Genomic DNA, 16,467 nt, shown 5'->3' with positions numbered 1-16,467 from the left:
GAAAAGGAAAAAGAATGACGACAGAAATCAAATGAGATTTGAGAACCGCTATTAGCTACCCATGAGATTTTTACCACAATGTGCATGTGGCACTAATTGGTAAAATATTGAAAGGGGAATGACCAATCTGAGAGGATCCTTAACTGTTCCAATGGGTTGCCTACTTACCACCGTTTGACTTTTGAGCAAACTTCGTGTGGATCTATGAATAGAAATGAGGAGAGAGAAAGTCATTGCTTAGCCTAAAACACATAAATGATGATAGAGAAAAAGATGAAATAAAATACAAACGTAAGATGATGATAATAATGCCAATTAATAACTTGTGTCATAAAAATATTTTACATAAATATTTAATTATGTTTATTGTATGAATAAAAATTAAAGAGAAATTATTTATTTTTCCACCTTATTATTCTAAAACAGTTGATATTTTAAGATATTATTATTATTAAATTTAAAAATATACTAATATAGATGCTAATACAAAATACTTATTAATCCACTAATTAAATATAAAGAAAAAATTGAGAGGAGTTTGATGAATATTTTTTTTTCTTAAAATATCTTTACACTCAAAATTATTTGTCATAATTTTTAAAACTCGCGTCCAATTATTGGGAAAACAAAAAATTTGACAAATGATGATAATACATTTGGAAATAAAGATATCTGTTAAAAGAAAATTCTAGGAGCAGCACATTTAGTAAAAGAAAATAGAGAATCGACTAATAGGGACTCAAATATAAAATAAATGTAAGGAAACAATATTATCTACAACATTTTGTGACCAACGTGTTTTTCCTGTATTTATTTTGTATATAAATAAATTAATATTAACAAAATTTTCATTTTTCTATTAAAACTATTGATTCTCTAATATATTTGGATAGAAAATTAAAAAATTTAATTTTAATATACAGATAATATAAATATTTTACATAATTATCAAATCACATCTATTTTTTAAATGATTATTCACTCCATCAAATATAAAAAATACTATCATTATGTAATTATACACTTATAAAATTATCCTACACATTAAGATTTAATTAAAAATATATTAATAAACAGTTCAATAACAATAGCAATGGTGTGATTTCAGCCATACACTGCGGGAGGAGGTAGTGGCGTTGGCGGCGGCGGAGACCAGAAACCAGCGAGGTCATTAAAGGCTCAGTTGGGAGGGGACACCCTAGCAGTTCTAGAGAGAGAGAGAGAGAGAGAGAGAAAGAAGTGCAATATTATTAGTTGTTGTAGTAGCAGTGAATAGAGTGAGTGAGAGACATAAAAGTCCCTTCCATTTCTTTTCTTTTCCGCGTTCTAAATGCTTTAAAAGCCCCCATCCATCAGTTACGCTCTCTCATCACAACAACAATACATACACATTATTCGCATACCATATTTATAAGATTTATATATCCCTTAATAATACATAATACACATATATACTATTTATATATTAAAACTATATCACTCTCTTCATTCATTCTTTCTTTCTTTCATAGAGTGCAAGAGAGATACAGGAACAACAACAAGAGAGTATTACTGCCGGTGAGTGTTTCCTTTTTTTTTTTCTTTGTGATTCTCATTCATTCATCCATGGATGATGATGATGATGATCATCCATTATTATCAGACTCCAAAAGGTTTGCCATAACTCACTCTCTCTCATCCATCACTCTCCAAAATCCATGCCTCTTTCTTTGATGTCTGTCACAGCGGTTTCAGAATATTATTACAAATAAATATATATGTAATTATTATTGGTTTTGAGAAGAGCATATTTGCCATTTGCCTCCACAAAACCTTTAATATCTATCGTTTTTTTTATTTTTTTTAATTTATGCCAATATTATATCATATATATCATAATAATAAGCCATAAACACGCACACACACCCCCCACATTCATTTCACCACCAAAAAGGTTTTCTTCCTTTCTTCCTCCCTCCCTCCCTCCCTCCTCTCTATTATTCTCTTTCTCTTAATCCTTTGCTTTTTCTTCTTTTGTTTTCTGAAATGGGTTTCTGGTGTCAGCATGGGAAGTAGCTAATTCAGTGCACAGGATCAAGCAGGAGAAAGAAGAAGAAGGAAGAAGAAGAAGGTGTTTGTGTTTGTGTGTGTGTGTGTGTGTGGGGTGATCAAGAAAAAGAGAGAGCAAAATGGAGTATGGTAGCGGAGGGAGTGGTGGGTCCCCAGGGGAGCACCACCATCACCACCACAATCACAACGACGCTTCTTCTTCCGAGCGGAGGAAAAAGCGCTACCACCGTCACAGTGCCAATCAGATTGAAAGGCTTGAAAGGTAAGACCCACACCACCACTCTCACTTTTTCTCTCTCTGTCTACAGAATAATATAAATCTTTTGGGTCCGTTGTTCTGATGATGATGATTGATCAGGGTGTTCAAGGAGTGTAATCACCCAGACGAGAAGCAGAGATTGCAGTTAAGCAGAGAATTAGGCTTGGCTCCAAGGCAGATCAAATTTTGGTTCCAGAACAGAAGGACCCAGATGAAGGTATTTACTACTCTATTCCATTCTTTTATAATACATATTCTTATTTTTTTATTTTAATAATATTTTGTTTCACGACTCTAATTCTCTATGTTTGTTTTGTTGGTTTATTAAAAAAAAATTGTGTCTCAGGCGCATGGAGAGAGAGCAGATAACTGTGCACTGAGGGCAGAGAATGATAAGATACGTTGCGAGAACATAGTCATAAGGGAGGCCCTCAAGAACGTTATCTGCCCCTCTTGTGGTGGTGGCCCCTCCCTCAACGACGATTCCTATTTCGATGAACAAAAATTGAGACTTGAGAATGCCCAACTAAAAGAAGAGGTCAATTCAATTCAATTCAATTCAAATTCAACCCTCTTGCTTGAGTTTGAGTAGAGTAACATTTTTTTTTATTTTAATATTTGCAGCTTGATAGAGTGTCTAGCATTGCGGCTAAGTACATTGGAAGGCCAATTTCACAGCTCCCACCGGTTCAGCCAATTCATATATCCTCCCTTGATTTGACCATGTCGAGTTTCGGGGGCCACGCCGGGTTCGGTGGCGGCCCCTCCCTCGACCTTGACCTCCTTCCGGGGAGTTCCTCGGCTATGCCGCCGCATGTGCCTTACCAGCCGGCTTGTCTCTCGGACATGGACAAGTCTCTAATGTCAGGCATTGCCTCTAACGCCATGGAGGAATTGCTGAGCCTCTTGCAGACCAATGAGCCGTTGTGGATGAAATCAAGTGATGGGAGAGATGTTCTTAATTTTGATGCATATGATAGGATGTTTCCAAAGGCTAATAGTCACTTGAAGAACCCCAATGTTAGGATAGAAGCTTCTAGAGACTCTGGTGTTGTTATCATGAATGGCCTAACCTTGGTTGACATGTTCATGGACCCAGTGAGATATCTCTCAATTTGGACAACTTTTCAGATACGTTACTCATAGATATTTTGAAACGTTAGAATTGTTTGAATTATATCATGATTGATTTTGCAGAGCAAGTGGATGGAGCTGTTTCCCACAATTGTAACGGCTGCAAGAACAATTGAAGTTATATCTTCTGGGATGATGGGTGGTCATAGTGGTTCTTTGCAATTGGTATATTTAAAGTTTAAAATTTCTCTCCAATGCTTTCCAATTATATTGTTATTATTTATTTTGTGAATGAAATTTTTGTTTGTGTTTAAATTTCAGATGTATGAAGAGTTGCAAGTGCTGTCTCCACTTGTTTCAACAAGAGAATTCTACTTCCTCCGTTATTGTCAGCAAATTGAGCAAGGTCTATGGGCAATAGTAGATGTTTCCTATGATTTTCCACAGGACAATCACTTTGCTCCGCCGTTCCGATCTCATCGCCTTCCTTCCGGTTGCTTCATTCAGGACATGCCTAATGGATACTCCAAGGTGAAATTCAAATTTGGCTATACTTTGATATTGTCATAACATGCATATTAGTCACTCTACTAATAGGTTATTGTTATTATCAGGTTACATGGGTTGAACATGTAGAGATCGAAGACAAAACTCCGGTTCATCGTCTTTTCCGGAATCTTGTTTATAATGGAATGGCATTTGGAGCTCAGAGATGGCTTGCGGTGCTGCAGAGGATGTGTGAAAGATTGGCTTGTTTAATGGTAACAGGAAATTCCACCAGGGACCTTGGAGGAGGTAAGTAACTATATATTCGTTACAAATTTTGATCAATGTGTTTTATATTGATTATATTCCCCAATTGCTTAAACTTTTTTGAATGTGTTAAATTAAACTCAATGGTTTTTTTTTTTTTTTTTTGTGCAGTGATTCCTTCTCCAGAGGGAAAAAGGAGCATGATGAGGCTTGCACAAAGAATGGTAACCAATTTTTGCGCGAGCATTGGCACGTCGGCCGGCCACAGGTGGACCACACTGTCCGGGATGAATGAGATTGGTGTCAAGGTCACTGTCCACAAGAGCACAGACCCCGGTCAACCTAGCGGCGTGGTGCTGAGCGCCGCCACCACCATTTGGCTCCCTCTCCCTCCACAAACCGTCTTCAATTTCTTCAAGGATGAAAGAAAAAGACCACAGGTTTGTCACATTACTTACACCTTAATCAATTCAATTCAACCCAACCTGTTGTTTGTTTCCTAAGAATAATTGTTGTGTTTCCTTTTCATTTAAAGTGGGATGTTCTTTCTAATGGCAATGTACAAGAAGTTGCTCATATAGCAAATGGTTCACACCCTGGTAACTGTATATCTGTGCTTCGGGTAAGTAACATACACCTTTTTCGATATCCAATTTAATTGGAATTATATATGCAAAAGTATTAGTATCATAAAACTGTTACTTACGTAGCAGCACACCCGATTGAATGTGTGTAAAACTTTACTATTGGATGGTGCATAACAATTAAACTAAATATTGAATATGATTTTTTGGAACATAGGCATACAACACAAGCCAGAATAACACACTGATACTACAAGAGAGTTGCATAGATCCATCAGGCTCCATAGTAGTATACTGTCCGGTTGAGCTTCCATCGATCAACATAGCAATGAGCGGCGAGGACCCGTCGTATATCCCCCTGGTACCGTCAGGTTTCACGATCACCCCTGACGGAAACCACCACGATCATCAAGCAGGCGGTGACGGGGCATCCACAAGCTCAACCCCGAGCAGAAGCAGCAGCACCATGGTGGGAATGAGATCCGGCGGGTCACTGGTGACGGTTGCATTCCAAATACTAGTGAGTAGCTTGCCATCTGCAAAGCTCAACATGGAGTCTGTAGCAACTGTTAATAACCTCATCAGCACCACTGTTCAGCAAATTAAAGCTGCTTTGAATTGTCCTACTTCCTGATAGATGCACCCCTCAAAAAAATAAAAATAAAAAAAATAAAAACAGAAAAAGGTCCTTTATTTTAATTTACTACCTCATCACCTATAGTCTTTTTTTTAACCCCTTTACTACTACTACTACTACCATCTATATCCTTAAATATGGTTATCAGAAATGGTTCAGAAACTTTCAGAGGCACTCTCTTATTTTGTTGTGGTGGTAATCAATGTGTAGAAGGGAGTGGTGTTCTTCTCTTAGGAGGGGTTAGTTGAGGGACTTGAATGCCCTCTCATCAAAGAAAGGCTCTCATTATTTACTCCTGCTGCTGTTGCTGCTGGTGTGTGCTGGTAGGAGCTGCTTCTGTTTTTTTTTTCCGTTTTTTTTTTCAAGGGATCATCAAAGGCTGGTTGGCGTCATTAGTTACATTATTTCACACCAACTACCATATTTTCAAGTTTCAGTTCCTTTTATTTGATTGGAGGGTTTGTGGGTAAGGTACTTTTATTTTATTTTTATTTTAACTTCTTTTTCTTTTCTTCTTTCTTTATTGTTACTTTTGGGTTTGATTATTTGCACATTAGGTTTGGAAAAAGAAAAGGGCGTTATTAGTAGTAGTCTTGTTAGAAGAGGGAGTCAAGAACGCACCATACTTTGGTCTTTTTTCTTTCATTATTATTATTATTATTCTCTACATTCCCAGATTATTACTATTAGCTAGCATCATATATCATGGAAAATGTTGTATGGTTCGGGCATTGACTTCCTGTTCAGAGACATATATTATCTTCATAATTATTGTTATCCTGAAGCTATTGTTCATCTTTTGTTGTAATATCTCCCCCCCCCCCCCCCTTCTTTCTCACCTTCTCTTTACATTAATTTTTTTGATAGCATAGACAAATGAGTTTTGTTTTGATTGTGTACGCTATTCTTCTATATGACGATTATTCAAGTAATAATTGGTATTATAGTTAGCTATTTTTGTTGGTATAGCTATACTTAATTAAATTTTAGTTTAGTTATTCTATTAGTCTTAATAATCTCATCAAATTTATAATTAAGTTTTTATATTTTAAAAAATTTGTAATTGTTTATTAGTTATCTTTAAAAAAAAATAATCCTAAAATATTTAATATGATTCATTTTAGAATATGGATTAATTGACAAATTTTTAAATTATAAAGATTTAATTAAAAATTTGATAAATTATAGAGATTAATAAAATCATACAAAATAATACAGGTTGTAATAATACAAATACATATTAAAAATAAATAAAAATATTACTTGCATACTAAAATTAGTAACTAAAATTAATTATTATGTATTTGTGCATAAATATATGTGTAGTTTAATTTTTTTTTAATGTGTATTTTGTATTTCAATTTATATTCTATTTAGTGGCTTATTTTAGTATATATCTAATATAATAAAAAATAAATTATATATATATATATATATTTATATATAAATACATTGATAGTTGATTTTGATATATAAATAGTATTTGATATATATATATTAATTATTGGATTCAGGAAAAAAATGTTAAAGGAGAAAAATGTGCATAGATGAGCATGAGCTAAATAGTTGGTCAGGGATTTACGCAAGGAAGGAGTGGGGGGGCAGAGAGATATTGACAGTTTGGGTACTTTTTGTGGCTTGACATCATTAATGGGCTCCATGCATTTTCAAGAGAGTAATGGAACTTGAATATAAAGATGAATTAGTTTTCTGCATTTGGGTTGACAAGTTGATATTCTGTGAGGATTGATGAAGTAACATATCCAATCACCCTCCATTCAATTCAATGCTTAAATTTTTGCCAAAAAGAAAGAATTGTTTTTAATTTTTTTCAAACTCTGACAAACTAAGTGCTACTACTACTACAACACGGTATCAATATCATTCATTCATCGTTTTTGTTGAGCGAATTAAATATGCTTCATGACATGCACCTATATTTACACACACATATTAATCAGTTTTTTTTTAAATATTTTCCTTTAGTTTTTTTTTTATTTTTTTTTATTTGTTTAATTTTTTGTTTCGGTTTATAGTTTTAGCAAGGATATGTGATATGTGCTATTATTTAAGCTAAAGAAAATGGTTGCTTGGAAAATATTTTTTTATTTTTTATTTTTAGATTTTTATCAAGAAAATTTTAAAACGTGAAAATAGTGTTTTTACCCTTTTGTCTAATAAAATGCCAAAATTTGAGAAGAACTAGAATTAGAAAACATTTCAAAAACCAAATTGGTCATACTCTTTTAATCTCTAAAGCATTCTGATTTCGAATATATTTTCACCCTTGAGAAATTCTTATTAGAATTGTTTTCTTTATATATTGCATTTTAGTTTTAAGACAAGTATTTGATGAAGCTCTCTTAGCTCGAGTTTCATTAATGGACCTCTCAATAATAATTATTATGAGATTGTCCCCAATTTTATGTTGAATAATATATTTTTTTTTGTTTCTAATATTTAGAATAAATCTTAAAATTGTCTCTAAAATTTAAATTATATTATTTAATTTTTAAATTTTAAAATTATAATATTATCTTACCATTAAATCTATTAAGTATTAACAGATTATTAATGGAGTTGCACATGTAGAAATTTTTGTCCCTTGTGGCAAACCGCTCTCATACTATCGTCAGTGAGTAATTAAAAAATAAATAAATAAAGGCTAATACTAGATAATCAATAAATTTTTTAAACAACATGAATAATTACTAATCAAATCAAAACATACTACATTTTTAAATTACCCACCTAAATCTTAATATTAGAATAACCATTCGCACATTTAGTAAAATGAACATTCGATATATTTATTGTTCACATTATTTAAAATTTTCATTGTCTACCTATACTTTTCCATAAATAAATAATTGAAACAAAAAATAAGTTTAGCAAACCAAAACCCTAATTTCAACATGTTTGTTCCCTGCCCCACAACTGTCACTTTTCTCAATTTCCATATATCTTCCGTACCCTACAATTGCCTCTTCTCTCCATCACCATCTCCTCTATCCCATTTGGTTGCTACCTCCATGGCGTCTCAAGCCTCCTAAGTTACGCGAAGCAGTACCTAAGCAACGCGAAATAGTAGAGAAGCTCATCGAAGGAGAACAACCTATTATTGTGGAAAAAGGTCGGTGCATGGGACTTTCTCAACTACAGAGATTTCTAGACGCAGGTTATAGGCCGGAACTGCGTTAACTATGAGCTAAGTAGAAAATGTTGTGTTTGTTGTCGTTTGTAGCTTGAGAAACTACAATAAAAATATTGAATACCGTCGAATTTAGTATTGGAGGTTAGTAGGTGGATTTATCGGTGAATTTGGTAATAAATTTATCGGATAAAAAAGTTACTGTTGGATTCGTCTTTTCGACAATAAATTCGTCGATAATAATTGGAAGAAAAAAAAAGGAAAATTGGTACGATTATTACCGTCAAATTTGGAGGCAAAAAATACGACGGTAAGGTAATTAAATGAAACGCATTGTTTTGGTCACAGGTTGTGTGTTACTGGCGGATTTTTCTGACAGTAAATATGCCGGTAAAATTGACCCGAAAATTGAATTTGCAAACCCTTCCCCTCCATTTCTGCAACATCATCAACCTCACTTTTCTTTCTGTTCTCTTTCTCTCTCGCTGTCAGCCCCCTCATTGCTGTTTTGCTGTCATCGACCGCTTCCCACGACACCAGCCATTGTCGCCGTCGAGGAGCGTCTACCTAGATCTTGTTTCTGCTATGGTGGAGCTTGTTTCTCCCTTGCGAGTTGCTGCCTCTGTCAACTGTGATGCTACTCTTCCTCTTTTATCCAGGTATGTCTTATTCCTTTCCTTCTTTTTTTTTTTTTGACATTATTGGCATTTGCTAAATCTTAACCCTACACTTCTTTGTCCTTCGTTTTTATCTCTGAATTTCTAGTATCATTAGTTTATAGATGTGACATTGGTTGAACTCTTCACTCAAGATTATCTAATTGTTTTGATTTTTTTATTTTGTTATATTATATTTTTTTTGGAGACTTTAGTAATTTTAATAAGAATGTTGATAATAGTGTCTTGATTGTGTTAATTTGGAGGTGCCGTGCGAAATTAACATTTCAGAGTGCAAAGGTATATAATTCAGTTACTTTCTTCACTTGACTATGTTTGTATTATTGCGTGTTTGTATTTTTCTTTATTATTATTAATAATAAATTTTATTTTAGTGTTTTTATTCGTTGACATAAAATTATTCTAAGTAAATTTTTGTGTGTTGTATTTTTTTGCGCAGCTCATCATCCTAATATTAATATTGCTGTTGAGTTACTTAGACAGAATAATTTTTTATTGTTTTATTAACTATTTTCTTATTAAATAATTTGAAACTCATAATGTTGCTTGTGATTTTTAATTTTTCATTATGTGGTGAATTATTTTGTTAGAAGTTTTAAATTATGTGGTGCATTATTTTATTGAAAGTTTTCTGCTTTAAAATTTATTTTAATTTTACTAGCACAAAACTTACTTCATGAAATTATTTGATGCACTGATATGCAACATTGTGATCTAAACTGAAAGACCATGGATTCAAATCCTAGATTGACAACATAAATCTATATTTTTAAAAATTAACTAAATTATCTACCCTCGATTTATTGTAAATTTGCAATTTGGTAGCTTCATTAATTTGGAATTACATGATACTATTGCAATGGAACTCAGAGGAAATGGTAGATGTTATATAGCTATAGTGAGTGCCTTTTTGTTTTGTCAATTCTCAATGCTAAAATACTGTGCTAGCAATTTTTTGAAAATTAATTTCTAGACAGTCTTACAACTTGCAAGTATCATAAATAGTTTGTTACGGCTGATTCTTTATGTAATATAGTAGCATTAGTATAGCCTAATCTCTAATGCTTATCAATATTGCTCTTTCGATTTCTAGTTTAATTTTGTTCAATTTTTGTAATTGAGAATTTAGTGCATTTCAAATCTGCACTACAAGAAATGCACTGAATACCGTCGAATTTAGCGACGGAAGTTATCGACAGATTTAGTGGCAGATTTTTTGACGGTTACAAGTGAAAATTCTCCCTTCGAATAAGTTACCATCGAATTTAAAATTATGCCGCTAAATCCGACAGTAAATAGAGGCGCAAAAATTAATTTTATTAGCTCTGAATTTACCATCGGATTTTCCGTCAAAAAATTCAAATGGTAACAGGATTTAGTGAAATGTGTCGTTTAGGCAACGACGAACATCTTACCGTCGAATTTTTTGGCCAGTAAATCCAACGATAAATTTGGGATAAAATTCAAACGCGAAATCTTTCTCCCTCTCACTTCTGCAATCTCTTTCTCTTTCTCTCTCTTTCTCTCTCTCTCTCTCTCTTATCTATCTCTCTCTGATCCATTGAAGAATGTTATGCCGCCGCTATCACTTGGAGCTGCCGTCGCCATCGGTAAGCCACATTGTCGTCGTAGATCAGCACGTCGTTGTCACTACTGCTGGAGTCTCTGTGGAAAGCCTCCGTCATGCCGCTGCTATTGGTATCCATTGCCGTCAATCGGAGGTCGTCGCTTTGTCGCTATCACTGTGGCTGATGTTCACCGCGCCAAGGCAAGGTTGTTGTCCATTTTTTGTTGTTGTTTGTTATGTTACTAAACTCTAACTCCACCACTGTAGGTCTCACTGATGCCTTCTGTCACCACCATGCTTCCACCATTCTGTAGCCACCATCAAAGGTAATTTTTCAATAGTTTTTGTATTTTTCATATTTTTGTTTGTTTGTTTCGGATTTTTTAGGCATTTTATTAAATTATTGATTGAATTTTTTAATGAAGTGTGTGATTAGGGTTTGTTATATTAATTTAGTGCAATTAGAAATTAAATAATGTTAGGTTAGGTAGGGCATAATTTAGGGTTTGTTTTGAGTTGATGGTGTTTTGGATGACTGTTAATTTTCTGAGTTTACTATTGTTTGAGTTAATTATTTTTTGAGTTAATTAGTGTTGATTGTTATTAATTCTCTGAGTTAATTTTAGCTTGTTAATCTTCTAAGTTAATTATTGATTTATTGTTAATTTTCTGAATTTATTGTTGTTTGAATTAATTATTTTCTGAATTAATTTTGCCGAGTTGATTGTTGTTAATTTTACTAAGTTTGTTGTAATTTACTCATTTGAATATATGAACTTTGATTTGTTTGTTTAATTATAATTTATGTGTTTATTATGTTTATAGTTTGTGTATTGATCATGTTTATAGTTTGCAATTGAAGGTGCACAGTCTGCTATTTCAAAAAATGCACCTGTAGACAGTAGGTTTATGATGTAAAATCTCCAACTAGGTTTGTAGGTTGCTGAAAGTGTATAAGCTTAAATAGATATACCATTTGAGAGACATACATATGCATGTTAGTGGATTACTTGAAAAATCTGTCGGTAAATATTTTTTTAATAAATCCGCCGATAAATTCAACGGTATTCGACAAATTTTTTGTAGTGCTGATTTTTCTGCTTAATTGAATTCTCTTTTTTTTTTTAGTTTTAATAATAAAATTTGATATTTGAACTTATTTGTGAATTTTTAACTAAAAATTATAGACAAATTATTATACGAAATGGTTAATTTTAAAAATTTTGTTTTATAAATTATTAAATTCAAATATTTAAAATTATATATTGAGTTTTCAAACAAACATTTTTAAAAAAGATTAAAATTTATGTTTACCGTTGGATTTATTGTCGGTTAAATCCGCCGGTAACTATTAATTTAATTATTAATAATAAATGATATATTACCGTCGGACTTACTGAAATAAAATCTGACGGTAACAAGTTCTACAATTTTGCTAATTAAAATTTTATATTCGTAGTTAAATCTACTGGTAGTTAGCGACGGATAAAAAAAATCGCCAGTAAATAATTACCAACAGTAAATAGATTACCAACAAATTTTTTTTGGTAAATCCAACGGTATCTGGCGACTTTTTTGTAGTGAGGGTATTTGTGTGTGACTGTGCTGCTTTTTTTTTTTTTGAGTAAATTGGAGAAAAATATGGATACTTTTTATGAATTATAATACGTATTTTAAACATTTGTGATATAAAGAGTGTAGATATTATTTAATAGTTATTAATTTATATTTTTAATTGTTAAAATGTTCAATTTATTTCTATGTATTTTGATTTTATCCATTTAGTTAGCAAATTGAATTTTATATTGTAGGATTACCATGTGTTCATAACACGCAGCGGAAGAAAAGAAAGTAATCCTAAAGATCTATTTTTGTACTTAAACTTTATTCCAATAATAAACAATCAGATCTAAATACCTTTAGACGCTTTAGTAAAAACTTTATTCTTCGATTGTACGAAGACTCTATGCGTATCCACACCGAGACCAACATTTGCTGTCAACTCGTTGACCAATGGACATCTGATCTAAATTGAGAAACCTCTTGCAACTCTTTGCACACCATAAAATTCTTCTCCAAGAATTAGGCTCACATACATTTATGTGCGTAGAGGTAAAGGAATAACAACCCTTGTTATTCTCTCTGTCTTTTTAATTCCTCTACTCTTGGCATACATATATATAGTATGAGATTTGTTACTGATTTTAAATTTGATTCTCAATTCAAATTTAAATCATATCTTGTTATTTTAAACTTGAATCTTTCAAATTTATGAATCATATCATAACTCAATTTGAAACAGAATCAGTTAGGATCTCATCCAAATTTAGAATTCTAAGTTTAGAAATAGAATAACTAATTATTCTCAAATCTCATATAATATTCTCAATTATCATACTATTATTATATTCTTGGTGCTAGCAAAAAATATAATAATATTCCATTTGAATTAATATAATTATTTATTTGATCAAATCAAATTAATAATTAAATAATTCTATAGCAAAGATTAGAACACTCGTTAGTGTGTGACCCCATAGGTTCAATACTAAGCGGGTAGTAAATTAGTCATACTAAATTTACTAATCAAGGTTGGCGTCTAGCAACACTCCTCAACGACCCGATAGTATGAAGTAATATATTTTTACTAAGAACCTCAGAAGAACAAAGTATAATTCCTTCCATCTTTCCAGCTCTTGGTTAACCTTTAGAGTATGGTTTAATTGTCAAACTCTAACTTGTTACCATTATTATAATGAACTGTGAATGACATAAGAAACTCATTTCTTCATTCATTCAATCCCCTTGGCCAAGGTTTTATTCATCTCAGTCATTATAATCATAGAGCTCAAACTCTTTACCGAGAGTTGACGGATTCCTTATTGACTAATCATTAATTCTACAAGTATTTAAATCATACCCAATATCCATTCAACTAGCACCCTAGGGTATTAGGTGTCCGGAATCAAAGTATAATAAATACATTTGTTAATTACTATGACAGTCGCAGGTCAAAGGAAACTCTATTACCATGTTCATCTTGAGAATATCCTATTGACAAATATGCGGTAATTATAACCATTAGGAATTCTCAAAGTGAGTCAGTTCAATGGTCATATCTCTATATGCACCATCTATATATATAATTTAATAAATGAGATCTATTAATCTTCATCCAATGAAGACCATTATATATATATTGATCTTTTCGGATTATTAATGTCCTTTTTAATAATCATATGACCAAGAACAATTTAGATTAAATTATAAAAGATTTATCTCTCAATATTATGATCACTATCACAATGATAAATCTCTAAATTTAATCAAGGACCTTATTATATTAATATTTTAATATAATAACAATAACAAATTATTTGACACATGATTGATTGGATTGTGGTCATACTCCTTATTCCCAACATATATTAATGGTTTTATGATTTTTTTTTTAATTTAATATGAGGTATATAAATATCTCCTTAAACTATTGCAACAATTAGAAAGAGATTAGAGGAATGTAAAATTTGTTTTTGATTTCGTAATTAAATTATGGTATAGATATGTGAGATTGAATGATTTTTTTTTTTATTGTAGTAGGAAAAATTGGCAAATATTAAAGTGAGATTTATGTGTTTGTAGTAGCACTAACTCTGGTAGAATGGAGTGATGGACACTTGCACTAATCTTGCTGTGTGAAAGAATAGCAATCATAAAATTTGTGTGATTTTTATTGCAATGATCGATGCTAGAGTTTAGGGTAGAAGAATGTGAAAGGAAACAATAGTTTTTGGTAAAACAAAAATAGTAATTTACATAAAAAAAACACCTCTCGGATGAGAGGGTTTTAGCCTTTTAGGATAATTGGTTTTTAGCCAAAAAAAGACCAGTATGCTTTGAAAAATTGAATTTAAATATAGTTTGAAGTAATGAAGCAGCTAAATTGAACTGGTTATTGTTTTGACTTCAAGAATGATAAGATATTTGGAATAAAAATATATTGGTAAAGTAGTACACAAAAAAAAGGTATATTAGTAAAGTATTATATTATTTTAATTTTTAACGTTTAAATTAAGTCCTAATTTTATTCCTAATATTTAAAATATTTTATTTGTATTCTAAATATTTTATATATTTTGTTATGTTTTAGTTTTCTGATCAGAATTAATTTTTTTTCTAAAATTACATTTTTTATTGTTATTTTTTTCACTTATTATTTTGTTATTTTCATTCTCAAATCACTACAATAACTATTATGACCACTATAATTACGATTTTGATTACTATCTAAAAAAAAATTATAATGAAAAAAGTGTATTTTTAAAAGATTTTTTTTTTTAATTTTAACCAAATAACTAAAATAAAATGAAATGAAACAGTTGGAATAAAATATAATATTTAAAATATTAGGAAGAAAATTATGACTTAACCATACTTTACCCAAATATGTTTTAAGAAGCCGACAAAATGAAAACTTAAAATTATTTTCCTTTTTGAATTTTGACAAATGATATCATACATTATGTATTTAATTTTGTTATAGAGTGATATATGATAAAATATGTTTCAAAGATAATTTTTAAATCAACTTATGTATCTACTACCTCTCTAAACAAAAAGGAAGCAAGATCGTGTTTTTATGAACTAAGGTTTCCGTCTCATCTATGTAGTGCTAGCTAGCAATAAAATGGTGGGAAAGAGAGAGACCGAAGAATAATGGTACAATTAAGATTATAAGAAGAGAAAGATATGTAAGTTATAATTATTCAAAATAAAGTACTTGCTAGCTCCATTCATGGCTGAAATTGCATCAATTGCAAAAAATATAGGTTGCTGACATCTTTCTTGGATCATCAAAATTGAAAACCAAAGTCGTACATGATGAAATGAATGTGCATGTGTGTGTCCAGTTGCTCTCTCGCTTTGCATTTGCTCTTAACGCACACGCACTTACAACATTCCTGTGGGTTTCCAATGGCACTCTTTATGGGAAGAAAATGGCAATTCAAATTAATACATTTATTATAAGAAACAAAAGATCTTCAAAGCAGATGGCAAAGACGATATTCCCAATTTACTATTGTCCTTCAGTTTTCACTATTATGTCTTTTACATTATATTTGTTGTCATACTTTATTGCTTCACTTAAGTATTCATTGTGGTATTTTACCTATATGTATATTTATGGATATATGTGTTCATTGGGCCTTAGGCCCCTTTGACTATTAAAAAAAATACATATGTTCATTCATGTACCTCCTTTATTTTATTATTAATTTAAATTTAAAAAATCATAACATAATATAAAATAAAAGGAAAAAAAAAAAAAGAAGTGAGCTTATTTGTTGTGAACAATATTTGTATATACATAACACCACCAATGCAACAAATCCGGAATTGGCTCAACGATTTACATAAATACAAAAAATGACATATATATATATATATATATATATATATGAGGTAATTTATATTATAAGATGAATGGAGATTAAAATTATATAGATATTTTAAATAGAAATTGGTTATATGTCTGTCTTAAATAATAGATCTGTATAAATTAAATCAGGCAAGCTCAATTTACGTAATTATACGGTAAATAATAAATTCAATTCGATTTATCAACAAAGTAAAACATCCAAGTAAATTTAAATTATTCCTATTCAATTTACTAAAGTAAGTGAAAAATTGCATCTAGACTAAATTTCTTGCTAAA

At 31.2% G+C, this 16,467-nt stretch overlaps 1 protein-coding gene across 2 annotated transcripts; it reads left to right on the top strand.

Annotated features, from left to right (window-relative positions):
- Window positions 1–1,518: 1,518 nt before the first annotated feature.
- LOC107644059 (homeobox-leucine zipper protein HDG12-like) lies at window positions 1,519–5,489 on the top strand. Of its 2 annotated transcripts, XM_088488277.1 has the most exons (11): window positions 1,519–1,652; window positions 2,044–2,311; window positions 2,408–2,525; window positions 2,655–2,846; window positions 2,933–3,406; window positions 3,506–3,607; window positions 3,704–3,913; window positions 3,997–4,177; window positions 4,307–4,575; window positions 4,671–4,757; window positions 4,937–5,489. In XM_088488277.1, the coding sequence occupies exons 2-11, from the start codon at window positions 2,169–2,171 to the stop codon at window positions 5,351–5,353; spliced, it is 2,193 nt and encodes a 730-aa protein (XP_088344403.1). In that variant the 5' UTR covers window positions 1,519–1,652; window positions 2,044–2,168; the 3' UTR covers window positions 5,354–5,489. The 2 variants fall into 2 exon arrangements, with proteins under 2 accessions (XP_088344403.1, XP_088344404.1); XM_088488278.1 differs by lacking the exon at window positions 1,519–1,652 and having other exon boundaries at window positions 1,902–2,311.
- Window positions 5,490–16,467: the final 10,978 nt, after the last annotated feature.

This window comes from Arachis ipaensis, chromosome B5 (genome assembly GCF_059453495.1).
Source record: "Arachis ipaensis isolate K30076 ecotype BB chromosome B5, ASM5945349v1, whole genome shotgun sequence".
Classification (NCBI taxonomy): Eukaryota; Viridiplantae; Streptophyta; class Magnoliopsida; order Fabales; family Fabaceae; genus Arachis; species Arachis ipaensis.
This window is presented reverse-complemented; position numbering and strand designations above follow the sequence as displayed.